The sequence below is a fragment of the Eptesicus fuscus genome, chromosome 13 (genome assembly GCF_027574615.1).
Source record: "Eptesicus fuscus isolate TK198812 chromosome 13, DD_ASM_mEF_20220401, whole genome shotgun sequence".
Classification (NCBI taxonomy): domain Eukaryota; kingdom Metazoa; phylum Chordata; class Mammalia; order Chiroptera; family Vespertilionidae; genus Eptesicus; species Eptesicus fuscus.
In genome coordinates this window covers 83,606,878-83,631,740 of record NC_072485.1, presented here as the reverse complement: position 1 = coordinate 83,631,740, position 24,863 = coordinate 83,606,878, and the positions used below count along the sequence as shown (strand labels likewise).

The 24,863-nt window shown below is 64.6% G+C and overlaps 1 protein-coding gene across 1 annotated transcript; it reads right to left on the bottom strand.

Annotated features, from left to right (window-relative positions):
* On the bottom strand, positions 1-22,419 carry NADSYN1 (NAD synthetase 1). Its single transcript, XM_054724873.1, has 21 exons — positions 22,307-22,419; positions 21,073-21,133; positions 20,801-20,917; positions 20,432-20,485; positions 20,038-20,127; positions 18,654-18,705; positions 18,006-18,094; positions 17,698-17,815; positions 16,589-16,720; positions 15,908-15,982; positions 12,239-12,363; positions 11,319-11,367; positions 10,575-10,677; positions 9,944-10,112; positions 8,747-8,882; positions 7,628-7,734; positions 7,281-7,412; positions 6,867-6,936; positions 2,486-2,614; positions 1,813-1,989; positions 1-224 (listed from the first exon to the last, which is right to left on the bottom strand). Exons 1-21 carry the CDS (start codon positions 22,389-22,391, stop codon positions 174-176), a joined length of 2,121 nt encoding a protein of 706 aa, XP_054580848.1. The 5' UTR covers positions 22,392-22,419; the 3' UTR covers positions 1-173.
* Positions 22,420-24,863: the final 2,444 nt, after the last annotated feature.

The window sequence follows — 24,863 nt, the reverse complement described above, 5'->3', positions numbered from 1 at the left end:
TTTTTTTTTTTTTTAAGGAATAGACTTAAAGGCCCCTCTCCCTTGAAACACGAAACGAGACTTGTTGATGCCCCCCCTGCCCGGGGCAGGGAGCGGCTGGGCTCCTGCTCAAGGTCACCAGCCAAGGTCACCAGCCAAGGTCACCAGCCAAGGTCACCAGCGGGGCGGCCGAGTCAGTCCACGCCGTCCAGGTCCTGCCGCTCCCTCCGCTCCAGCTGCAGCACCTGGAAGGAGGAGCCGTGAGCACCCGGCGTCCGGCCGGCGTGGACGACCGCGCTGCGGGCTGGAAAGCGGGTGTCGCACGGCACCGCCAGGTTCTCCACGTGGTCGGACAGACGCGGGCACTGCCTGAGGGGGGGACTGCCGGTGGCCCCGGCTTTCCCTGGCGTGGCTTCTCAGGTTTCACGTCTGCCCGTCTTCGGGGTGCACGGCCTCCGAACCCCATTCCTGATCTGGGGGACCACCGCTGGGCGCATCAGGTGGGGGCCAAGCCCCGCCTCGCACTGACTCCGTGGGGGGTGGGGGGCGCGTCCTGTGCATATGGGACGTTGAACGGCATCCCTGGCTCAGCCCCGGGCCGTCCCTGGGCAAGGTCACCGCTAGCCGCTGCCGGACGTCCCCTGCTCCAGCCTCAGTTTACCCCTCAGAGATGCCCCCCGTCACCAGGTTGAAAGGGGGCTCCCCCGGCCCCACGTCCTCTAGCTCAGCGGTGCCCTCACCACAGCGTCTCACGTCCAACGTACCCTGAGCTCATTATCTTTCTCCGGCCACCGATTACCACATGCACTCGGGGAGGGGGGGGGAGGTGTCTAACTGCGGTCTGTCTGTCTGTCTGTCGTGGAAAAGGGAAGGAGGGGAGGGCCTATACCTCCTTTTCAATCCTCACCCGAGGATGTTTTTTATATTTTCATTTTATGGGGAGAGAGGGAGGGAGGGAGGGAGACATCGATGTGAGAGAGAGACATCCATCAGTTGCCTCCCATACGCGCCCCAACCAGGGATCAAATCTGCAACCTGGCGTGTGCCCTGACCGGGCATTGAACCTGCGACTTTGTGCACAGGATGAGCCGCGGGCCAGGGCCCTAGCCCTGCTTTCTGTTGTTGACCCTCACCCGAGGGTGTTCCCACTGGTTTTTAGAGAGAGAGGAAGTGGGGGGGGAGGGGGGAGACAGAGACACATCGGCCTGACACACACAAACTGGTTGCCTCACCCAGACCAGGCCCGGGGATCGAGCTGCAACCGAGGTCTGTGCCCTTGACTGGACTCGAACCCAGCCCACGGGCTGATGCTTCGACCCCTGAGCCTGGGGCCAGGGCCCTGTGCCTGCTTTTTTTTTTTTTTTTTTTTTTGGTTAACTCTCACCCGAGGATATTTTTCCATTGATTATTAGAGTGGGAGAGGGAGGGAAGGACGGAGAGAAACATGGATGTGAGAGAAACACATCCATTGGCTGCCTCCTGCACACACTCTGACCAGGGCCCAGGCCGGGGAGGAGCCTGCACCCGCGGTTCGTGCCCTTGACCGGAATCGAACCCGGGACCTTGTGGTCCACAGGCCGACGCTCTATCCACGGAGCCGCCCGGCCAGGGCCTGTGCCCGCTTTTTAAGTCGATGTCACTGACCGTCCCCGGTTCTGTTACTAATCAGGAGAAGGACGGACAGGGGGGTCCAGAAGCTGGAGGCCCGTCGTCCAGGCCGACAGTGACCGGCCCCGTGTCCACCCGCGAGGGCCGGCGCTCATTCTGGGGAACGCGACGCCAGGACCACAGCCCAGCCCGGAGCGTGCCCGCCCGAGCCTCCGCCCCCGTCACCTGGTTCTCGATGCGGCGGAACTGCCAGGGCCAGCCCACGTGGTAGAGGAACGGCCGCAGGTCGAACCTGTGGTCCTCGGGGCTGTAGCGCTCGGCGTGGTAGGCGGGCGTGAGCGTGGTCATCTTGTGTCTGTTCCCGGCGTACGTGGAGAAGAACCGCTTCACCTTGTCGGCCACCTGGCGGGCGAGGGAGGCCCGGCGCGTGGAGACCCGAGGCCGGGGCTGGGCCCGTCACCCGGGGCGGCGCCCGCTGACCGTCCCGCCGCCTCGAAGGGCCCCGAGGCGGGAGAGGGCAGAGCCGGCACTCGGGGGCGGGCGGGGCCGAGCTATAACCACGGGTCCCGGCAGCATGGCGGAGCCCGGAGCGGGTCGGAGGCCCTGGCCGCCCGCTGCCCGGCGGGGCTGGGGGGACGGGTTTGCAGGCTGCGGCCCTAACGAGTCCGACACAGGCCGAAAGCGGCGACGCTCCGACCCCCGTCCGCGCGCTCCCCACGGAAGGGGCGGGCGCCCGCTGCGGGGGGTCAGCCCCTCCCGAGAACGTGGCCGGGGCCGAGGGAGGCCGCGCGGTGGGAGCTGGGACAGAGCGTCCTGGTTTGAGCTCACACTTGCCCGGCCAGTCAAACCCGGAGCGTCGGGTGGCCACCTGCCCGCCCCCGTGGAATGTCGGGGGTACCTGTCGGGGGGTGCAGACGTCCTTCCACAGGTGGACGAGTTTGCAGAACATGCTGTAGGGGCCGGCCTTGGCGATCTTCCGGAGCCTTCCGAAGACGGACAGCTCGGCGTACGTCATCCCCATGTCCTCCTGCGGGCGGGGGCGGGGGCGGGGGCGGGTCAGGGGCCGGGGCGGGGCTTCCCCAGGCCAGGAGCGACCAGGCCTCGGTCCCCACACCGACGGCCGAGGAGGAGGCCACTTTCAGAAAGCAGGACGGACCAGCCCGGGCCGGGGCTCGGCGGTTAGAGCCAAGTCCCGATCGCCAAGGGCGCGGGTTCGGTCCCCCATCAGGGCACACACGGGCGTCAACCAGGGAACGCACCGATGAGCGGAACGCAAACCCAAGTTCCTCTCTCGCCCTCTCGCTTCTCAAATTAACCCTGAAAATTAAAAACAGCCCCCGCCGGGTTGGCTCAATAGATAGTGTTGGCTGGAGGGTCCTGGGTTTGATTCCAACAGAGAGCACAGGCCCAGGTTGTGGGCTCCATCCCCAGTGCGGGGCGTGCAGGACGCAGCCGATCAATGATTCTCTCTCATCACTGATGTTTCTCTCTCTCCCCCTTCTTCCTTCCTCTCTGAAATCAATTAAAAAAAAAATGTTTTTAAAAAGTAAAAATTAGTTCGGCTGGTGTGGCTCAATGGTTGAGCGTCGACCTATGAACCAGGAGGTCAGGGTTTGATTCCTGGTCAGGGCACAAGCCCGGGTTACGGGCTCAATCGCCGGTGGGGGGTGTGCAGGAGGCAGCCAATCAATGGTTCTCTCTCATCATTGATGTTTCTCTCTCTCTCCCCTCTCCCTTTCCCTTCCTCTCTCCAAAATCAATAAAAAAATATATATTTTTAAAAAAGTAAAAATTGCCCTAACCAGTGTGGCTCAGTGGATAGAGCCTCAGCCTGTGGACTGAAGGGTCCCAGGTTCGATTCCGGTCAAGGGCATGTACCTTGGTTGCGGGCACGTCCCCAGTAGGAGGCGTGCAGGAGGCAGCTGATCGATGTTTCTCTCTCATCAATGTTTCTAGCTCTCTATCCCTCTCCCTTCCTCTCTGTAAAAAAAATCAATAAAATATATATTTTTAAAAAAGTAAAAGTTAAAAAGGACGAACCAGACATGTGGCTTGGAGGACTGGCGCTGCGGCCGCTCAAAAGAGACGTCCCTGCCCTAAGCCCCAGCACCTGCAAATTGTGAGTTTATTTGCAGAGAGAGTCTTGCAGGTGCAATTAAGGATCTCGGGATAAGATGAGCCTGGGTTTGAGGTGGTCCCTACGTCCAGGGAGGGGTCCTTATCAGAGACGGGAGAGGAGGCAGAGGCGGCCGCGTGGCGACGGGGAGAGGCCGAGGCTGAGGAGGCAGGAAGGCAGGAGACAGGCACGACCACAGAGGACACGGACGTCGCACGCGGCGAGCTCCCTGGTCCTGACAGAGCGGGTTACGAGTCGCTGACAGGCGTTTGGAAACTCACAAACAGATGCAAAGTAAAATCCGTCCTACACAGCACACAGGTCCAGGGAGAGCCCGCGGAGAACGCGAGCGCATCCGGCAAAGGGCGAAAACGAGGGCCCTGCACGGAGCAGGGGCTGCGGGGAGACGGGTCGCGCTCAAACACCTGCCCTCAGGAAGGGGCCGGACGACCTCAGGAGCAGGACCTGACCCCACCCCCTCCCGCCCCCTCCCGCCCCCTCCCGCCGTGGAGGAAGGAAATCACGGGGTCGGCGCGGAATTCATTGAAACAACAGAAACGTGGAGAAAATGGACCGTGTAGCCGCCCGCACGGCTCAGTGGGTGAGCGTCGACCTATGAACCAGGGGGTCACGGTCCGATTCCCGGGAGGTCAGGGCACAGGCCCGGGTTGCGGGCTCGATCCCCAGTGTGGGGCGTGCAGGAGGCAGCCGATCAATGACTCTCTCATCCTTGATGTTTCTCTCTCTCTCCCTCTCGGAAATCAATAAAGATAAAAAAAGAAAATTGTATTTCTAGACACTGGCAAGGAGCCCCCCAAAAACAAAACTCTAAAAACAATTCCATTTTCAACAGGACCCAAAAGAACCAACTACTTAACAAGGGAATTGGACAAAACAAGCGCAGTCCTACTCGGAAAGCTGCAAAACGTCGTCGGAAGGGATTAACAAGGTCTCGCTACTAGGTGTACCGGTTACTAATGCGGATTAACCACTAACTGGTTAAAAATTCGGATTTAAAAAAAATTTTTGGATTTTGTAATCAAAGAAAACACGATAATTTCAAGAGAAACATCAAAAGTGCTTTGTTCACAGTAATGTCCATCGCTAGCTACACATTCCCCCATCTTTCAGGTAATCTGTGGATACCGTCCCAATAGAACTTTTCTTGTTTTGAGGCAGACCATTCAGAGACCCAATTTTCCACTTCGTACGTTTTGAAGTGCTGCTCAGACAGTGCGTGTGCCATCGATCGGGACACGTGGTCATCTGAAGGAGCGAGGTCTGGTGAACACGGCGGGTGGGTTCATACTTCCCAGGCAAGATCCTTTAACGTGTCTGTAACTGGTTTTGAAGGGTGTGATGGTGCGTCATCACGAAGCAAAATCACTTTGCCGTGGCTTCTGGCCCATTCTGGTCATTTTACAATCAAAGCGTGGTTCAGACTGATTATTTGTTGTCGGTAATGATCAGTATTAACGGCTTCACCTGGTTTGAGAAGCTCATAACACACCACACCTTCCTGATCCCACCAAACGCAGAGCATTGTCTTCTTTCCGAAGCGATCTGGCCTTGCAGTCGATGTCGATGGTTGACCTGGACCAACCCATGATTTTGTGCGTTTGGGATTCTCCAAATAAATCCACTTTTCATCGCCAGTCACAATTCGATGCAAAAAAGACTTACTTTCGTGCCATTGAAGCAACATTTTACTGATGACTTTTCGGTTTTCCATTTGTCTTTCGCTCAGTTGATGTGGCACCATTTTCCTTCCTTTAAAATCTTTCCCATTGCTTGTAAGCGATCGGAAATTGTTTGCTGAGCAATGTTTAATCTTTCTGCAAGTTGTTTTTGAGTTTGACACGCATCTTCATCCAGTAACGCTTGTCATTGTTGGTCTTCAAACTTTTTCTGTTGACCTGGATGTTCTTTGTCTTTCACATCGAAATCATCACTTTTAAAGCGTTTAAACCAGCGTTCACAAGGATCTTGAGATGGAGCATGTTCACCATAAGCTTCCCGAAGTATACGGTAACTTTTTCTTCAAAATAATGAATGAAAACTTCCCGCAAATGCTTTTTTTGGCACGAAATTCGACATTTTTAAGCGTAAAAATATCTATGATGTTAACACCTTCAGAAAATTTGACATATGAAGTTTTGAAGCTTGTTGTCAATACAACAAAATAGCACACATATCAAATCGCATGTATATCAACATACGTGTAACCCCATCGATTGAAAAAAATCCGCATCATTAACCGGTGCACCTGGTAAACGGGAAGACGCCCGGCCCTGCGCCAGGAGGCCGGGCCGCGCCAGGAGGCGACGCGCTCGCCAGGCAGGTCCACGCTGGCTTCCCTTTTTCTGGCAGAAACAGACACGCTGATCTCAGAATTCACGTGGACACTCTAGGGGCCCAGAATTTCCAAAATCATCTTGAAAAAGACCCGAGGTGGAGACCCCGCACGTCCCGGTTTCCAAACGCGCCAACGACAGAAGCCACAGCGTGAAGACCGGGCGGGACGGGCGTGAACGGGACGCACAGGCGGTCGGGACAGAAACCGGAGCGAACCCTCCGTTTCCGCCGGCTGATCCCCAGCGTCGCTGCGATGAGGCAGCAGAGGAAGCACAGCCCCTGCAGCCAGTGACGCTGGGACGGGGGGGGGGGGGGGGGCCCTCTGCACCCCTTCCTCACGCCACTCCCAGCAACGGACGGGGCCACAGACCTGAGCGCGAGGCCCCCCGCTCCGGCTCTCGGAGAAGAAACGGTCACGGTGCCCCGAGGGGCTGCAGCCGGACGCCAGCTGTCAGGGAGGTGACCACAGGCCCGGCCACGCCCTCCGTGCCCGCTGCAGCCGCAAACCGGAGCGTCAGGAAAGGCCGGCCGGGATGGAGGGGCGACAGTCTCCTGTGAGGTCGCCCGCAGAAATGCAGACACGCCCCACGCCGTCCACCCCTCCCTCCCCACTCACCTCGCCTCTCCCCTCCTGCCCACCCCCGGACGGCCGAGTCCAAATGTCAGAGGCCCGCCGTGGCCCCCGCGCCCGGCTCCCAGGCCAGACACCCAGCAGTGGAGCCGGTTCCCCGGGGCAGGAGGGGCCGCGACGGAGCCCGGCACACACACGCCCGCGCAGGGAGACAGACACACACGCCCGCCACGTTACCTCGTCGGTCTGGGACACCTGCCCGTCGGCCAAGGGCTCCAGCTCGGCGGTGGCCGGGGCGGCCAGGATGCTGCGGACAAGACACAGGCGCGTCAGGGCGGCCGGACACCAACGACGTCACCAGGTCCCACCAGGCTCTGCGCTCAGCACGGGGCGGACGGACGGACGGACGGACGGACGGAGCAGGGCAGGGGGTGGGGACCAGGCGGCAGGTGCCTGATTGGGCTGGAGCCAGGAGACTGGGGAGCAGGAAGGGAGGGAGGAAGGAAGGGGGGCCCGGTCGCGGGACCCCGAGTACCGGCGGGAGGGAGATGTGTTCAGGGCCGGGAGCTGCGGGCGGCGGAGACAAGGGAGGCCGGGGCCACGTGGGACGTGTGCCGGCTCAGGGCCCGGCCCGGGCCGCCGGGGACCCACCGCTGCAGGGCGGGGAGCTGGAAGCGCTCGACGCAGAACTGGACGAAGACCCGCAGGTCCGTCTTGCTGATGCCGCCGATGGGGTTGATGTCGGCGCTGGAGCAGTCGTACTTGGTCAGGTAGCCCAGGAGGCTGCGCGAGAGAACGCGGGGTTCCGTGCGGCCGACCCGCGGGCTGCAGAGTCCCCCGCGTGGGGGCCCGGCCTCTCCGGGGCCCGTGGAGCCAGGGCTGGGCACCCCCCGTGCGTCTCAGAGTCAGCGGACGCGGTGGGAACGCCGCTGTGGCGGCCCTCGCCCTCCCGGACCCGGGTGCCCGGGCCCCTCGCCGCGCCCGCGGGGCACACACACCTCTCGTCCACGTTGGCGGACCCCAGCACCAGCAGCCCGCCGGGGGCGCCCCGTGCCCAGAGGCTCAGCTGAGCGAAAAGGTAGGCGATGACCATCCGGAGCCGAGCCTGACGGCGGGAGGGGACGCGTCACCGTGTGCCGGGCTCGTGCGGGGCCCGCGGGCCTAACACAGGTCCCGTCGCGGCTCGAGAGGCCGCCCACGCAGCCCCTGCAACACGGGGCAGTCGAGGCTCTCGGCTTCCCAGCTCCGGGAAGGCGGCGTGCGGGCGCCCTGCCGCGCCTCCTGGGCTGCCCGTCTCCGAGGGGCCGTGTCAGAGGCGGGAGGGCCCAGAGCCTGGGGCCGAGTGTTGGTGGCGGGACGGCTGCACAGCGGCCGGGAGGGATGTGGCCGCCCCGTCTGCTCCCTTCACACCGGCCTCTAGAGGAGCGGAGGCCGCCACGTCCAGCAGAAGGGGAGAGGCCGCTCCGAGCAGCCGAGCTCAGGGCAGCCGACCCGCGTCCCGCTCCCCGGAGGCAGCCACTCACCGAAGATGCAGAACACACACTCACGTTGTGCACACACACACACACACACTGTGCACACTCACACACACACTGTGCACACACACACTGCACACACACACTGCACACACACACACACTGTGCACACACACACACTGCACACACACAGTGCACACTCACACACTGTGCACACACACGCATACTCACACACACACACACTGTGCACGCACACACACTGCACATACTCACACACACTGTGCACACACACTGTACACACTCACACATATACACACCGTGCACACACACACACTGTGCACACACACACCCATACACCCACTCTTGTGCACACATGTGCACACACACTCACAGCCTCACCTCACTCGCACACTTTCAAACGCACACACATGGTTTGCTCACACACACTTCACCCATGCACCCCTCAGACTTGCTTACTCTTGCACACTTACACTCACATGCCTGCTGTCTCGCACCCTGACCCTTACACGCTCACACACACACACACGCACACGCTGACTGGGCCCCGTCCAGGAGGCCGCGTGGTCAGTGTCTCCGGGCTCCCTGCGGCCGCAGCGGGGACGGGCGGGCTGGGAGGCGCACCTGCACGTTCTGCAGGGCCAGGTTCTCCTTGCTGCTGCCCCCGTGGGCCGCGAACAGAGGCCTCTTCCCCGTCACCAGGCTGAAGATGCTCATGACGGCCGTCACGGCGGGGTCGATGCTGAGGCCGATGTGGTGGCTGGAGAAGACGGCGGGCGTGAGGGGCTACGTGCACGTGCGCGAGGGGTGGGTGTGAGGGGCGTGTGTGCATGTGCGTTAGGGGTGGGTGTGAGGGGCGTGTGTGCGTGTGAGGGGTGGGTGTGAGGGGCGTGTGCACGTGTGTGAGGTGTGAGGGGCGTGTGCACGTGTGCACAAGGGGTGGGTGTGAGGGGCGTGTGTGCATGTGCGTTAGGGGTGGGTGTGAGGGGCGTGTGCACGTGTGAGGGGTGTGTGCACGTGTGTGAGGGGTGTGTGCACGTGTGTGAGGGGCGTGTGCACGTGTGTGAGGGGCGCGCCTGCGTGTGCACGCGGTGAAGCACACACAACACAAAATCCACGCCGACCGTTAGAAGTGCAGGCTCAGTGGCATCTGGTGCCTCCGCAGTGCTGTGCAGTCACCACCTGTCTCGCTCCAGAACTTTCCATCACCCCGAAAGGAGACCTGGACCCCCAGCTGTCTCTCCCCTCGGCCTCCAGCCCGAGGACACCTCGTCCACTCCCCGTCCCTCTGGCCCCACCTCTTCGGTCACACAGGGCTGGCCCCTCCGTGTCTGGCTGACCTCACGGCCCAGGGGACCGGACGGTGCGCTCCCTGTGAGGCGGGGCCGTGCGTGGCCGTGACTGACGCCGGGACGTGGCGCCCCCGGACCTGAGCCGGCACCGGTCCCCTGGGCACCGGCTGCAAGTGGGAGCACGGCAGCCTCGCGGAGCTCAGCACACGGCGGGCAGTGCCCCCCCTTTCCTGAGAGGCAGAGTGAGGGGCGCTGCAGGACCTAGTCGCCCCCTCTCTGGAGAGAGGCCGGTCCCCGCCTTCCTCAGGCACAGGGGGCGCCGGGGCGAGGGCAGCACACAGCCCTCAGCCGGGCCCGGGACCGGGGCGGGAGGGCGCGGAAACCAGGCAGCTGGGATGCGGGGACACGGACACACGGGCTCCCGGGACCGGCTCAGACCGCGAGGCAGTGACCCCTGCTCGACCCTGGATGCTGCTTCGCCACAAACGTGGTCACGGCCCCGGCCCGGCCGCCACCGGGGACCCCTCACCTTCCGATCTGCCGGGCCAGCTCCTGGGCGCGCTCCCTGGTCTCCCGGGAGGAGTTCTCGCTCGCCATGTAGCAGGTGGTCAGCAGGCGCCCGCAGAGCTCACCGGGGTCCTGGGGGGTGTAGCCGGCCTCGCTCACGAGCGCCCGGGCGTCGGCCAGCACCTCCTGATCTGAAAGCCGCCGCAGAGGGTGGCCGCGGCGTGCCGGGCACGGTGTCCGCGGAGCCGGGCCCCCCTCCCCGCCCCCCCCCCCCCCGTCGCCCCGGGATCTCGTCACCCGAGCAGCATCAGTCACCCCCGCCTTTGGTTGTGTCTCTAAGGGGACCCGATGTCGAGGCAGACGGGGAGGGTCTGAACTTGGGCTGCCCGGCCCGAAGCCGTGCGCTTGGCACCGGCCACACTGACACACAGCTCGGCCGGCGTCTGAGTCGCGGACGGCACCTCGGCCAGGACCCAGGAAGGGACCTGAACGGCCTCGCTGTCCCGGCCCCGACCCCGGCACGGCGCTGTGACCGCTCAGCACGTCCGCAAAGCCCCCTGCATTCCGGGACTTGGTTCTCCTCGGCTCCGCCCACGGGCAGCGAGCGGGGACCCGCCCCCCCCCAGCCTCCCTCAGCCACAGGTGCCACCTACTTCCGTTCCTCACGGCCTCGCAGACCTGGCGGCACATGGAGTACACGAGGCAGGCGGTGGCCGCGCTGTCCAGGCCGCCACTCAGGGGCAGAAAGAACCCCGCCTGCAACGGGCCAACCAGACGCAGCCTGAGCCCAGCCCCCGCCTCCCCCCGCCGCCCCCGCCAGCCTTGACGAGCGCCCACAAAACGGCACGGGCGCCCCGCACCCCACGGTGGGCCCCGGGGGCAGGGCCTTCCACGGGGGAGCGGCCGAGGCTGACGCCACGGGCATCGGAGACGGCCTGACCCAGGGCTGGCCACACACGGGGCCCCGCCTCCGTGCCCTGCGCCCGGCGTGCAGACCGAGCTCCGACCCCGCCCCACGGGGAACGCTTGGCGTGGGCTGCGCTTAAAAACCAAACGTCAGGCGCGGCTCAGGGGTGGAGCCTCGACCCAGGAACCAGGAGGCCAGAGTTTGATTCTGGGTCAGGGCACAGGCCCGGGTTGTGGGCTCCATCCCCACTGTGGGGCGTGCAGGAGGCAGCCGGTCCGTGATTCTCTCTCATTGTTGATGGTTCTCTCTCTCCCTCTCCCTTCCTCTCGGAAATCAATAAAAACAAAACAAAAAAAAAAACAAAAACTAAAATTTAAAATACAGTAACTATGCATCTAAAGAAAACAAACAGCCAAACAAACAATCATGAGCCTGCATGGAACCGACGCAAACCAGAGAGGAGGAGGGCGGCGCGGCCCCGAGGTCTCACCTGTTGGCTTCGTCTCAAAAAATCCCAGAGCCAGCAAGCGGGTCCGAGGCTGGGGAGCAACAGGGGAGTTAGGTTTGGGATTTGGTGCCTGCATGGGGGGGGCAGGTGCCTGGGGGGAGGGACGGGGGGGGGGGGAGGTGCCTGGGGGAGGTGCCTGGGGGAGGTGCCTGGGGGGAGGCACGGGGGGGGAGGTGCCTGGGGGGAGGCACGGGGGGGAGGTGCCTGGGGGAGGGACGGGGGGGGAGGTGCCTGGGGGGAGGTACGGGGGGGGAGGTGCCTGGGGGGAGGTACGGGGGGGAGGTGCCTGGGGGGAGGTACGGGGGGGGGGGGAGGTGCCTGGGGGAGGGACGGGGGGGGGGGAGGTGCCTGGGGGAGGGACGGGGGGGGGGAGGTGCCTGGGGGGAGGTACGGGGGGGCAGGTGCCTGGGGGGAGGCACGGGGGGGGGAGGTGCCTGGGGGGTGGTACGGGGGGGGGGGAGGTGCCTGGGGGAGGGACGGGGGGGGGGAGGTGCCTGGGGGGAGGTACGGGGGGGAGGTGCCTGGGGGAGGTATGAGGGGGGAGGTGCCTGGGGGAGGCACGGGGGGGGGGAGGTGCCTGGGGAGGCGGGTCAGGGAGACCCGCCCGCAGCACTGGGCCCCGTGGACCTGGTCTGTCTGAGCCCCTCACTGAACTGGTGGATTTTTAGTCTCGAAACAGCCCGGCCAGGGCGGGGTGCTGCCATCGCCCCGTTTTGAAATGGGGAAACCGAGTCGCCGAAGGGAGAGGACAGGGCCTTTGTCCCGAGGTCTCAGGGGGAGCTCGCTCAGAGCTGGGGTGGCCCCAGGTGCCGTGGCTGCAGCGTCCGCACCGTCGGCCCCAGGTGCGTGGCCGTCCCCTAACCCAGGGCTCCCGGGCGGGTTCCGAGAGCCAGCCCGCCCACCTGATCTCCTCGCCCACGCTGTGGTACTTCCACTCCACCGGCTCCGACAGCGGCTGCAGCAGGTCCTCGTGGCACGAGAGGGCGAAGTCCACCTTCACGCGGGGGTAGGGGCTCGCCCTGCTGGCCTGCGGGTGGGGTCAGGGCGGACGGTGACCCGGTGCCACGCTCAGGGCCCCGCACGGGCCGCGCAGGGCTCTGCCCGCCAGCGGACGCACTCGCACCGCAGCGGAGACCCTTCCCACCCCTGGACGCCGCGATCGGAGAGGCCGCCGCGCCGTGGCGGCGGGAGGTGGAGGGAGGAGCCCTCGGACGTGCACGCCCGGTGGGGATGCAGCAGGGGCGGACGGCGGGCCGCTCCTCACAGGTTAACGGTAGAAGAGCCCGTGAGCCAGCGCTCGGGCGGCTACACCCCCGGTCGTCCCGGACACAACGTGGGAGCAGCCCACATGCCCGACTACGGACGAGGCACAAACAGCGCGGCCCATCCACGCCGTGGCATGTCCTCAGCCAGCGAGAGGCGTGGAGCCCCGCACACGCTGCCACATGCGTGGAGCGTGAAAGATCCTGCTCCGTGGGAAGCCGTCCCAGCACACGGTGAGCCCTCCACACGCTGCCCGGACAGCCGGAGGTGAAGGGTCAGGGTTCCCTTTCGGGGTGTTGAAATGTTCCAGCCCGGCCGGCGTGGCTCAGTGGTTGAGCATTGACCTATGAACCAGGAGGTCAGGGTTCGATTCCCGGTCAGGGCACAGGCCTGGGTTGTGGGCTCCATCCTCAGTGGGGGGCGTGCAGGAGGCAGCCGGTCCATGACTCTCTCTCCTCATGGATGTTTCTCTCTCTCCCTCTCCCTTCCTCTCTGGAATCAATACAAATAAATTTTAAAAAAAGAAAAAGAAAATGGGGGTGGGAGCAGCCGGGGAGAGGTCAGTGGGGAAAAGGAGACGTATGTAATACTTCAAACAATAAAGAATTTAAGTTAAAAAAAGAATCGTTCTAACCCTGACGGTGGTGATGGCTCACGGTCTCTGCAGGAGCACACGGAACCACGGACCGAGCGGGCAGAGAGCTGTGGTCGGGCCAGACCCCAACGAAGCTGGTATTTCTTTAAAGAGTTCTGGGTCTCGGGCCAGTGCCCTCCGGGCACCCACGCACCGCCCTATCAGATCCCCACGCTCCGCCCTATCAGATCCCCACGCTCCACCCTATCAGAGGCCCACGCACCGCCCTATCAGATCCCCACGCTCCACCCTATCAGATCCCCACGCTCCACCCTATCAGATCCCCACGCTCCGCCCTATCAGATCCCCACGCTCCACCCTATCAGAGGCCCACGCACCGCCCTATCAGATCCCCACGCTCCGCCCTATCAGATCCCCACGCTCCGCCCTATCAGATCCCCACGCACCGCCCTATCAGATCCCCACGCACCGCCCTATCAGATCCCCACGCTCCGCCCTATCAGATCCCCACGCTCCGCCCTATCAGATCCCCACGCTCCGCCCTATCAGATCCCCACGCTCCGCCCTATCAGAGGCCCACGCTCCGCCCTATCAGAGGCCCACGCTCCGCCCTATCAGATCCCCACGCTCCGCCCTATCAGATCCCCACGCTCCGCCCTATCAGAGGCCCACGCTCCGCCCTATCAGAGGCCCACGCTCCGCCCTATCAGATCCCCACGCTCCGCCCTATCAGATCCCCACGCTCCGCCCTATCAGAGGCCCACGCTCCGCCCTATCAGAGGCCCACGCTCCGCCCTATCAGAGGCCCACGCTCCGCCCTATCAGATCCCCACGCTCCGCCCTATCAGAGGCCCACGCTCCGCCCTATCAGATGCCCACGCTCCGCCCTATCAGAGGCCCACGCTCCGCCCTATCAGAGGCCCACGCTCCGCCCTATCAGATCCCCACGCTCCGCCCTATCAGATGCCCACGCTCCGCCCTATCAGAGGCCCACGCTCCGCCCTCCGGGCACCCACGCTCCGCCCTATCAGATCCCCACGCTCCGCCCTATCAGAGGCCCACGCTCCGCCCTCCAGGCGCCCACGCTCCGCCCTATCAGATCCCCACGCTCCGCCCTATAAGGTGCCCACGCTCCGCCCTATCAGATCCCCACGCTCCGCCCTATCAGATGCCCACGCTCCGCCCTATCAGATCCCCACGCTCCGCCCTATCAGATCCCCACGCTCCGCCCTCCGGGAGCCCACGCTCCGCCCTATCAGATCCCCACACTCCGCCCTATCAGGTGCCCACGCTCCGCCCTATCAGGCGCCCACGCTCCGCCCTATCAGATCCCCACGCTCCGCCCTATCAGAGGCCCACGCTCCGCCCTATCAGATCCCCACGCTCCGCCCTATCAGATCCCCACGCTCCGCCCTATCAGAGGCCCACGCTCCGCCCTATCAGGCGCCCACGCTCCGCCCTATCAGGTGCCCACGCTCCGCCCTATCAGAGGCCCACGCTCCGCCCTATCAGATCCCCACGCTCCGCCCTATCAGAGGCCCACGCTCCGCCCTCCGGGCGCCCACGCTCCGCCCTATCAGATCCCCACGCTCCGCCCTATCAGATCCCCACGCTCCGCCCTATCAGATGCCCACGCTCCGCCCTATCAGAGGCCCACGCTCCGCCCTATCAGATCCCCACGCTCCGCCCTATCAGAGGCCCACGCTCCGCCCTATCAGATCCCCACGCTCCGCCCTATCAGATCCCCACGCTCCGCCCTATCAGATCCCCACGCTCCGCCCTATCAGAGGCCCACGCTCCGCCCTATCAGATCCCCACGCTCCGCCCTATCAGATCCCCACGCTCCGCCCTATCAGAGGCCCACGCTCCGCCCTCCGGGCGCCCACGCTCCGCCCTCCGGGCACCCACGCTCCGCCCTCCGGGCGCCCACGCTCCGCCCTCCAGGCGCCCACGCTCCGCCCTATCAGATCCCCACGCTCCGCCCTATCAGAGGCCCACGCTCCGCCCTATCAGATGCCCACGCTCCGCCCTATCAGAGGCCCACGCTCCGCCCTCCGGGCACCCACGCTCCGCCCTATCAGATCCCCACGCTCCGCCCTATCAGATGCCCACGCTCCGCCCTATCAGAGGCCCACGCACCGCCCTATCAGATCCCCACGCTCCGCCCTATCAGATCCCCACGCTCCGCCCTATCAGATCCCCACGCTCCGCCCTATCAGATCCCCACGCTCCGCCCTATCAGAGGCCCACGCTCCGCCCTATCAGATCCCCACGCTCCGCCCTATCAGATCCCCACGCTCCGCCCTATCAGATCCCCACGCTCCGCCCTATCAGATCCCCACGCTCCGCCCTATCAGATCCCCACGCTCCGCCCTATCAGATCCCCACGCTCCGCCCTATCAGATCCCCACGCCCCGCCCTATCAGATCCCCACGCCCCGCCCTATCAGATCCCCACGCTCCGCCCTATCAGATCCCCACGCTCCGCCCTATCAGATCCCCACGCTCCGCCCTATCAGATCCCCACGCTCCGCCCTATCAGATCCCCACGCTCCGCCCTATCAGAGGCCCACGCTCCGCCCTATCAGATCCCCACGCTCCGCCCTATCAGATCCCCACGCTCCGCCCTATCAGATCCCCACGCTCCGCCCTATCAGATGCCCACGCTCCGCCCTATCAGATGCCCACGCTCCGCCCTCCGGGCGCCCACGCACCGCCAGGTTCCGGGAGGACATCTCGGCCCGGTAGCTCCTGACGTCCTCCAGGTCCAGGGTGGCGGTGAGCACCTCCTGTGGGGTTGGAGGACAGTGAGGGCCTCGTGCCCGCTCACCTGTCACGGACCCAGTTAACAGGCGCCCACTGCACGGGTGGAGCCCTGTGGCCCCGGACGGGCGATCGGGCCGGCGCGCCCCGACGCTCACGCGGCGTCCGCAGAGCCGAGTGGGATCCTGGGCACAACTGAATCCCCGTCCGTTTGGGGCGATCACAGCCACTGTCCCCCGGCTTCACGCACGGAGGCGGGAGTACAGTCTCAGGGCCTTTCCACCTCCAACCCTCCCTGCAACCCGCCCCCAGCGCTCCAGGCCCCCCCACCCCTCCCTCGGACTCATCCCAACCCGCCCGCCACATGCTGGGGGGGTGGGGGCGGGGCCAGGTCGCCCCCTCTCGTTACCACAGAGCCTCCTCCTCCCACAGCCACGCGGGGTCCCCGGCCGCCCAGCGCCACTCAGGGTGCTCCTGGCGGTGCGTGTCGGGCGGGTGCAGCGGGCGGAGGGGAACCATCAGGCAGGCCCCCCAGGGCCCCCACTGGACACCCCGGTTGTGGGGGGACAGAGGAAACGGCCTCTGGACGAGCACCGACGGGAAGGGCCCCGGCGGCTCCCACGCGCTCTCACCACGTCGTCCAGCGAGAACTGGGATCCCTGCGCGAACACGGCGCCGTTCATGGCGATCATGGCGCAGCCGTCGTAGTAGAGCCGGTCCCCGTCGCAGCCCTTCTGGTTGGCCAGCAGGTAGATGCCGCCGTTCTGGAGGGCAGGCCCAGCGGGTCGGCGAGGTCCGTGCCGTGGCCGCCACCGGCCCGCAGGCTGCAGACCCCACCCGCGCCCGCGGCCGTGTCCTCGGCAGGAAGCGCGCGCACAGGAGGCCCACAGCCTGCGGCCACCCCGCACTGGCCTTCGGGGTCCCAGGCGGGACTAAGCGTCCACGTTCCCCCAACAGCCCCCCAGAGGGCGCTGGCAGCTCCCAGTCAGGAGGGGACACGAAGGTGCCGAGAAGACAGACCCCGTGACGAAGCCGAGGTCCTGACCCAGCTCAGCTGAGGCACCCCGTCCCGCGAGCCCCCCAACAGCACGGCCTCGCTGTCGCCAGCAAGATGGCAAACGGCCCGGCCGGCTGGCCCGGCCACGCGCGTCCACCAGGGACGGAGAGGTGGCCGGCGGGGTTCCCGTCAGGGCACACGCACAGGCTGCGGGCTCCGTCCCCAGGAGGGGGCGTGCAGGAGGCAGCCGGTCCTGACGTCTCTCTCTCTCCCTTTCTCTCCAAAGACCAATAAAGACGTATTTTTTTAAAAAAAGAGTAAACGTGGGGATGGTCCCGGCTCCACCACGAAGCCAACGGCAAATGCTCAGCCCCGTTCCCGCCCCGTCACTTGTCCCGAAACACCGTGCCGTGGGGGAGGGCGGGAGGCGGGCGCTGGCGGGGGAGGGCGGGAGGCGGGCGCTGGCGGGGGAGCCCCCAGGCTTGACCACCGTGTGCCCGGGCCCCGCTCCAGAGGGGACGTCACAGCGCCTGCCTCGCAGGGTGGATGCCAGGGCTGAACGAGGCCGGGCAGGCGGCCGCCCGCCGAGGAGCGAGGCCGCTTGCTGAGCGCCGGCGGCCGCACCAGCAGGACCGAGTGGCCCTCGTGTGTGGCCACGCCCTGTGCCAGCACCGGGTCGGGCGAGTGCGAGACACGGCGCCCGGCCCTGTGCACGCGTGCTCCAGCGCCCCGCCCGGTGCCTACCTTGGAGGTGGCCATGGTGACCAGGTCCACCCTGGTGTGGGCTTTGCGCAGCACGTGGTGGCTGCCGGAGGCGTTGGTGAAGATCTCCACGCCGTCCAGGCCCATGGCGATGTGCGGGCTGCGGGCAGAACCGGTGAAGGGGTGAAGAGACTGCTGTGCCCCCAACCCGCCTCCCCAGCCCCGCAAGCTCCCGGGCGTCTCCCGTCTCCACGGCCCAAGGCCGGGACTCCGGTCGGTCACCAGTCCCCGCGCTCCCGGCTGGCCGGACAAGGACGGGCTCCGGAGACGCGGGAGGCGGGCGGGCTGACCTCTGGGGCGTCCAGAGCTCCTCGCAGATCTCGCTCCCGATGCAGGTGTCCCGCGTGGCCAGCACCGCGTCGCCGAACGGCACGGTTTCCTGCGGGCGGGACGAGAGCACGGGACCGTGGCCGCCCGTCTGGGCTGCGTGCTGCCCTAGGACTCCGCGCCCCCGGGACCGTCACGGGACCGCCGTTCTGCTCCGAGCCCAAAGCGCCCTCCGCTGGGAGCCCTCCCAGCCCAGGTGGCCGGCGCGGCGGGCCCCTCCCTGCGGCCCCTCGGGGCCTCTGGTCACACGTTCACCAGCCGGAGCCGAGCTGGGAGCTGCCCGGAGCTCACGTGACTGCAGCGTACGGGATCAGCTCTGCAAGTGCTCGGGCGCAAAGGGCCACGTCACCACGGTTACGCCGACAACAGCTCTCCCTCGCCCAGGGTCCCTCCAGGCTCCCCCCGCCCGGCGCCGAGCGCTCTCTGCCTCCTGTACGCGTCCATGCGCCTGGCACATCACGAGGAAGTCGCCCATCCCCGGGTCAGAAACGGCCGACGCCTCACGGTGGTCCTGTCACTGTGACTCACGTGAGGGCTCCCGCCCCACGGCCCCCACCCGCCTCGAATGGCCACATCGGAGCGAGAAGCGCGTTTTATTCCCCGCAACTCACCTGCTTGGTCACGTCCTGGATCATCCGAGGGAGGAAGTACTCCTCCGTCTGCCTGCAAGGGAAACAGCGTGGACCTGAGCCGCGCTGGTCACTGACGCCGCTCTCCCTCTCCCTTCCTCTCTGAAATCAACAGAAACGTGTTTAAAGAAGAAACGCGGAGGCGAGACCCCAGGTGCCTGGAGACAGGAGCAAGGGAACCGGACGGGGAGCCGGGCACCGGGCAGCGCGAGGGGGTCTGGCTTGTTATCGGGCTCACGGAGCTACTGATGACGTTTAAAATCAAATCCGTCGATCGATCAATAAAAGGCTAATATGCAAAGTGTCCTCTCGGGAGTTCGACCGGGAGTTTGACTGGGAGTTCGAATGCTCGCTGTGACGTGCGCTGACCACCAGGGGGCGGCGTGGAATGAAGGAAGTCCCTGGCCAGCAGCCAGCAGCTGGGGAAGGAAGGCCCGATCGGCCCGATCGCCGGCCAGGCCCAGGGACCCTATCTGTGCGGTAATTTTGTGCACCGGGCCTCTAGCTCTTATATAAAAAAGCAAAGTAACTGAACTATATACAGGAACAAACCACTGGGTGACTCTCACAAGCATCCTGCACGGGGGCCAGCTAGGAAAGCGCGCGTGCACGCATGACTCCGCGTGAGACCCAGCGACGGAGCCCGTGCTGGGAGGGGCCCCGCCCGGGGGCAGGAGGTGCGGCGGGAGGGTCCCCTCTGCCCGAGGGTGCCGACTGCTCCAATGCACTCCACCGCCAAAAGCAAAACCGCACTCTGTATTGTACGTTATTCGTTATTCGCACTGCGGTGAGCAAGTGAAGCGTTGTTTGATATTATTCCTAAGTTCTAACTTCTCTTGGTTAATCCTCACCCGAGGATCTTTTTCCATTGATTTCTAGAGAGGGTGGAAGGGAGAGAGACAGAGAGAGACACATCGATGTGAGAGAGACACATCGATCGGTTGCATCCCGCACGCACCCCTGACGGGGGCCGGGGATTGAGCCTGCAACCCAGTCTACCCCAGGGGACATGTGACCACATGTCTGCGACCTCCTGGTGGTCCCAGCGGACGGAAGTCAGGTGGCGGCCAGGGAGGCGGCTCACGCTTCCCGGGGGAGCACAGCCCACAGGCGCACGGTCCCGCCCCAGCAGCAGGGCTGGCGTGGAGACACCGACACAGGCACGCAGACGGGCCGGGAGCGGGCGGGGGCGGCTGAGGCCTGACAAACCGGCTGCCATTTCATCAGCAGCATCTCCATGCCAGGGGCCGGGGCCGGAGCTGTGGCCGAATCCCGTGGTCTCCCTGCGATCCGGACGGTGGCCCCTCCGGGTGAAGACGCCTCACAGACCCCGAAGGACGCGCCTGCGCGTGGGACGGGGACCCACCGGCTCCGGGACCACGGGGTGAACCAGCGCAGCTCGCGGTAGTTCCCTTCGTTGGCCAGGGCCATCTTGGGTCTGATGAGCAGGATCCGCCTGCAGGCCGGGGACAAGGGGCCCCTGAGGCCGCAGGCCCGGCACGAGGGGCGGCCACAGCCCGCCCGCCCCGTCGCGGAGGCTGACGCCCAGCAGGCATCGCTCCGCGGGGCTGCGGGGGGCAGTGGGGAAGCCCACCCTCCCCAGGGCCCAGGGCCCCCAAACCTCACCCGGGGTCTCTCTCTAACACCCCAAGGAGCCCGTGTCGGGGGGCAGGGGCCGGGAGAGGCAGCGTCACTGGCATCGCCCGCCTGGTGCCCAGGACGCCCGGGGACGGTCGCAGCCCCCGGAGCCGGCCACCCACCTGTTGAGGAAGATCACCCGGCAGTTGTAGCGGACGTTACGGTGCATCACGGGCCTGCGGGGAGAGGGCGCCCCACTGAGCACCCCGAACCCACCCGTGCGCTGCAGAGACCCCGTGACCAGCGGTCACAGCCAGAACGAGGACGAGGGGGAGGACGCAGGCGCGCCGATGCGGGGAGGGGGGAGCGAAGCCGGCCATGTTCACGGGAGACGGGGCAGAGCTGAACAGACGCAACCAGGCCCACCAACCGGCTGTCAGCAACGTGTGGCCCAGACCCCCACTGGGACAGCGCCCGGCCAGGGCCCACCACGGGACCTCCAGCTGTGGCCTCTCTCTGCGCTGGCCCGCCGTCACGCTGTGCGCACTCACATGCCCACGTCGCAGAGGATGTCCTGAGTGACCGGAGCCTCCAGGAGGGCGGCCAGCACTTGCAGAGAATGCAGGAGGGTGTCCGACTCGTAATAGTGGTCCCAGCACCCGTAGCCGCTGCCGAGGGAGGGACAGAAGGTGAGGCGGGGACAGGGGGAGCAGCCCACGGGCCGGTCAAGTCAGAGCGCCCAGGTGTGGCCCAGGTGCGCGGCTGGGGACACCTCCCTGCACCCCTCCCCGCCCCCCGCCGTGTTCCCGAGGTCTGCTCTCACCATATTTCCAGCTCTGGGCCCAGCCTGTACCTGGCTCCCTTCTGTTTGGCGATTTCGATGCCTACATGGACAGAGAGGGGGCCAACGTCAGCACCCACATGGGCGAAGGCACCCACCCCTGCTGAGGAGGTGTGAGAAGACCCAACCAAGCGACGCACGCCGCGCCTGGCGACCTGCTGGCCCCGACGCAGGTGGAGGGCATCTCCGACCCGCTTACACCGGCAGGACCTGAGACGCGGGCAGCGCCGCACGCTGACCCTGCCCTGGGCGGAGGAAGTCGCTCCCCGGTCACTTGTCACTTATTAACGAGCGATGCGATGCGGGAGGCCCCGCCCGCAGGGAGAGGGCAGCATGGAGGCACCGTGAGGGGCAGGCACCATGAACCCTGGGCTAGCCAGCAGCTCCCCAGGACAGCCGGAGAGGCCAGCTGTGTGCAGGCGGCTCTGCGCCCCCGCCCCCCCAGATCCCAGGACAGATCTGAGCTCTGACGAGAGGACAGGTTGGTGCGGAAGAAAACAGAAAGGACGAAGGCTGAGGCGCCTGGCCGATCCGGCGTCCCCGCTGGAACCGTTCCCGTTTTCACTGCTCCGGCAACCCTCCTGCCCAGCAGCTCGTGCCAGACAACCTGCAGGGCCACCCCGCAGGGCGCCCAGGGCAGGCGGGCAGCTCACCCTCAAAGGGGGGCCAGCACAGGCGGCGGCCACGGTGACCCCACCGCCTGGCCACAGCGCCTGGCCTCTCAGCCTGCGGCCCCGCTTTCCTCCACTTCCCTCTGGCCGCTCCTCCCAATGCCCACCCCCAGGTGGGTCCTCGGGCACCAGGGGCCCCCACGGAGGACAGTCCCTGCACCCTCTCCCCTTCCAGCCCCCCAAGGGCAGCTTAACTCGGATATGACACGTGGGACCCCAGAGACATCTGAGGGCAGGAACGCCCCAACGCCCCAACCCCCCTCGGCACTGGCGACCAGACTTTCCTTACCGGGTGTGCGCGCCGCGGGTCCCAGGCACCGCACGGCCCCTCCCCCCACCATCCCGGGGAGGACGCTCCCGCGTGGCCGCCGCCACCTCCTCCCTGTCCCCACGCCCGCGGCCGCGCTGCTCCGGGCCGGGCTGTGTGTCCAGGGCCAGCCGGGCGGCCAGGGGGTCCTGGGCCCGCCCCTCCGGCCCCCCAACCCCCGCTGCCCCGGACTCACTTTCTAAAAAGCGGGTTTTTTATTATTTCTGCTACGACTCACTCTTTAGGATCCGGTGCAAATTGCCCTCGAAGTCCAGAGCCCACTGGTTGAGCGCGCAGGTGGCCACGGTCACCTTCCGGCCCATCCTGTCCCGCGGCTCCTTCTGCCGGGCCTTCCCGGGGGCCCGCCCCGCCGGCCGGGGGGAGACCGGACCCCGCCCCCCGCGCCAGGCCCCGCCCCCGCGCCAGGCCCCGCCCCCAGCCGCCGCCGGCGGACCGCGGCCGCGCATGCGCAGGGGAGGCCCCGCCCCTGCAGGCTGACGCCGGCCCCGCCCCCGCCCGCTGCACCCGCGGCTCGCACGCTGGTCGCCAGGTCCCGGGGCGCCGGTGTGGGGCAGCCTGCCCGGGGTGCACGCCCCTCTGTTCTACCCCCACCCCCCAGACGGCGCCTCCGTTGTTACCGGAGGGGGCGCGGAGCTGCAGGGAAGATTTCCCAGTTCATCCCGGGGGAGGAGTCTGTTTGTTAGAGGGGGGCGGCGCGGCTGTCCGTCGCTCCCCTGGTTGCAATCTTGGGGGGCCCATAGAGTTTCGGAGAAAGACAGTGGAGGCCATGCCGAGGAGAGGCAAGCTGGGGAGAGAGCGCGCGCTCCCCGTCCTGAGGTTCTCTCCGCGGGTGGGCACCCGGGAGGTCTCGGGAGGGTCTCAGCAGAGCCTTTACTGGGTGCCAGGGTGCCCTTCGGCGTGGGGACCCACCGAGGTGGGTGTAGAGGGGGCGGGCCAGTCTCTGGTCAGTGTCATCTTTAAAGAACGTCATGGAAGAGGGGCCAGGACTGTCTGGAGCCAGCATGTCAAACTCCCCACAACAAAGACTTTTGCGGCCTGGCCAATATAACGGTGTGTAAGAAACGTTTTTGTTTTTTAATATTTTTATTGATTTCAGAGAGGAAGGGAGAGGAAGGAAGAGATAGAAACATCAGTGATGAGAGAGAAGTACTGATCAGCTGCCGCCTGCACGCCCCCTACTGGGGATTGAGCCCGAAACCCAGGCATGTGCCCTTGACCAGAATCGAACCCGGAACCTTTCAGTCCACAGGCCGACGCTCCAGCCACTGAGCCAAACCGGCCAGGGCTGTAAGAAACGTTTTGATAAAAATTTTGTAACTTAATTTTTACAATATCCTGTTATACATAATTATTAATAACAAACTACAATGTTCGCTAACGACTGATGATTATGATCGTGTTGCATTCATTTCCCTCACGCGCCTCACGCGCAGGCGCACATTTCTCTCCACTAATAACTAAGAGCGAATATTCAGCAGCCGACGGCCACGTCCTTAGTCTAGGACGGACTTGTTTGGTGTGAGCAACAGGAAATATTTCGCTTTCGGGAAACAAGAAAAATAGTTTTATTTGCATTATGCTTATTAATTTGTGCAGTTATTCAGTGTCTGGTAAGTGAATGTTCAAGAAAAAATATTGATTTTTATTAAAATGTTCTATTATTCCATGCTAACGATGACTCATTTATTTCAGCCCTTTGTATTCAGCATGTCTCTATCGAAATAAACCCACGTTTCTATGCAAATTGAAGCTTTTGTGTTTTTTTGTGGCCCACATCCACTTAAACCTTCTTTATCTGGCCCGTGTCAGCCTTGGAGTTTGACGTGCTTGGTCTGGCGTGTACATTCTTTGCTCCTAAGTGTCCTTGGTCAGGGGAAAGAGACTTTGTGATTCAGTAGCTGGCAAGAGCCGGCGTTAACTGCTGGGTGGCCGGGTGAAAGGTTGACCCGGTCTCAAAGCGTCACTTCATAGGTTACTTATTAATCCCGAGAGGAAACATGGAGGCACAAAGCACCCGCACCACGCAGTCCACCTGACCCTCGGCCGGGGGTCACAGTGGCATCGTGCCGCCTCCCGCTAGGATGCAGGAGACGCGACATCCTGTATGCAGCACGCGATCCTGACCCGGAGTGCGCAGCCTAAATGCACGGGGAGGAAAACGGCCAAGCCCCACGCCAGACAGCAACAAACACCGGTCGTGGCTCTTTAAACTGTCCTGTCACGGAGGACCGGAAAGAAGACTGGGCCCGCTCTAGGTTAAGGAAGGCTCGGGGGCCATGACAGGAAGCGCACCTGTGGTTTCCTGGTAGGATCCTGGGTGGTTTTTTTTAAAAAAAGCTAGAAAGCACCGCACTGGGACATGGGGGACACGGGATACGGACAAGATATTAGATGCCAGCGTTGCCGTGATGGTAACTTCCTGAGCGCGCCCTTTCATTTCAGCCATGTAGAAGAATGCCTTCGTTTTTAGGACATGGATGCTCATGTGTTTAGGATAAGGTGACCAGGTCGTCCCGCTTTTGGCGGGACAAAACCGATTTTTAACAATTTGTCCCGCGTCCCACGGCGTTTTAAAAAAGTCCCTATTTTTGGAAATTAGCGGGACGATCTGGTCACCTTAGTTTAGGAGGGAAATATCACCTGCAGCTAATTCATCCTGCGGGGGGAGAGGGGGGTCACACACACACACAGCGGGGAGGGGAACGATGGATCTGCGGAACCTCCGGGGACGGGCGTCCCTTCAGTGTATACTCAACTGGTTGGTTGGTTTGACA

What these genes read in the sequence shown, in the direction of transcription:
- NADSYN1 (XM_054724873.1), bottom strand. Translation starts at nt 22,391, where the DNA reads ATGGGCCGGAAGGTGACCGTGGCCACCTGCGCGCTCAACCAGTGGGCT. An exon ending in CGGGTGATCTTCCTCAACAG is followed by an intron (nt 20,128 to 20,431) that starts GTGGGTGGCCGG and finishes CCCGGCCTGCAG; the next exon opens with GCGGATCCTGCTCATCAGAC. An exon ending in TTTTGAGACGAAGCCAACAG is followed by an intron (nt 10,678 to 11,318) that starts GTGAGACCTCGG and finishes GGCCCGTTGCAG; the next exon opens with GCGGGGTTCTTTCTGCCCCT.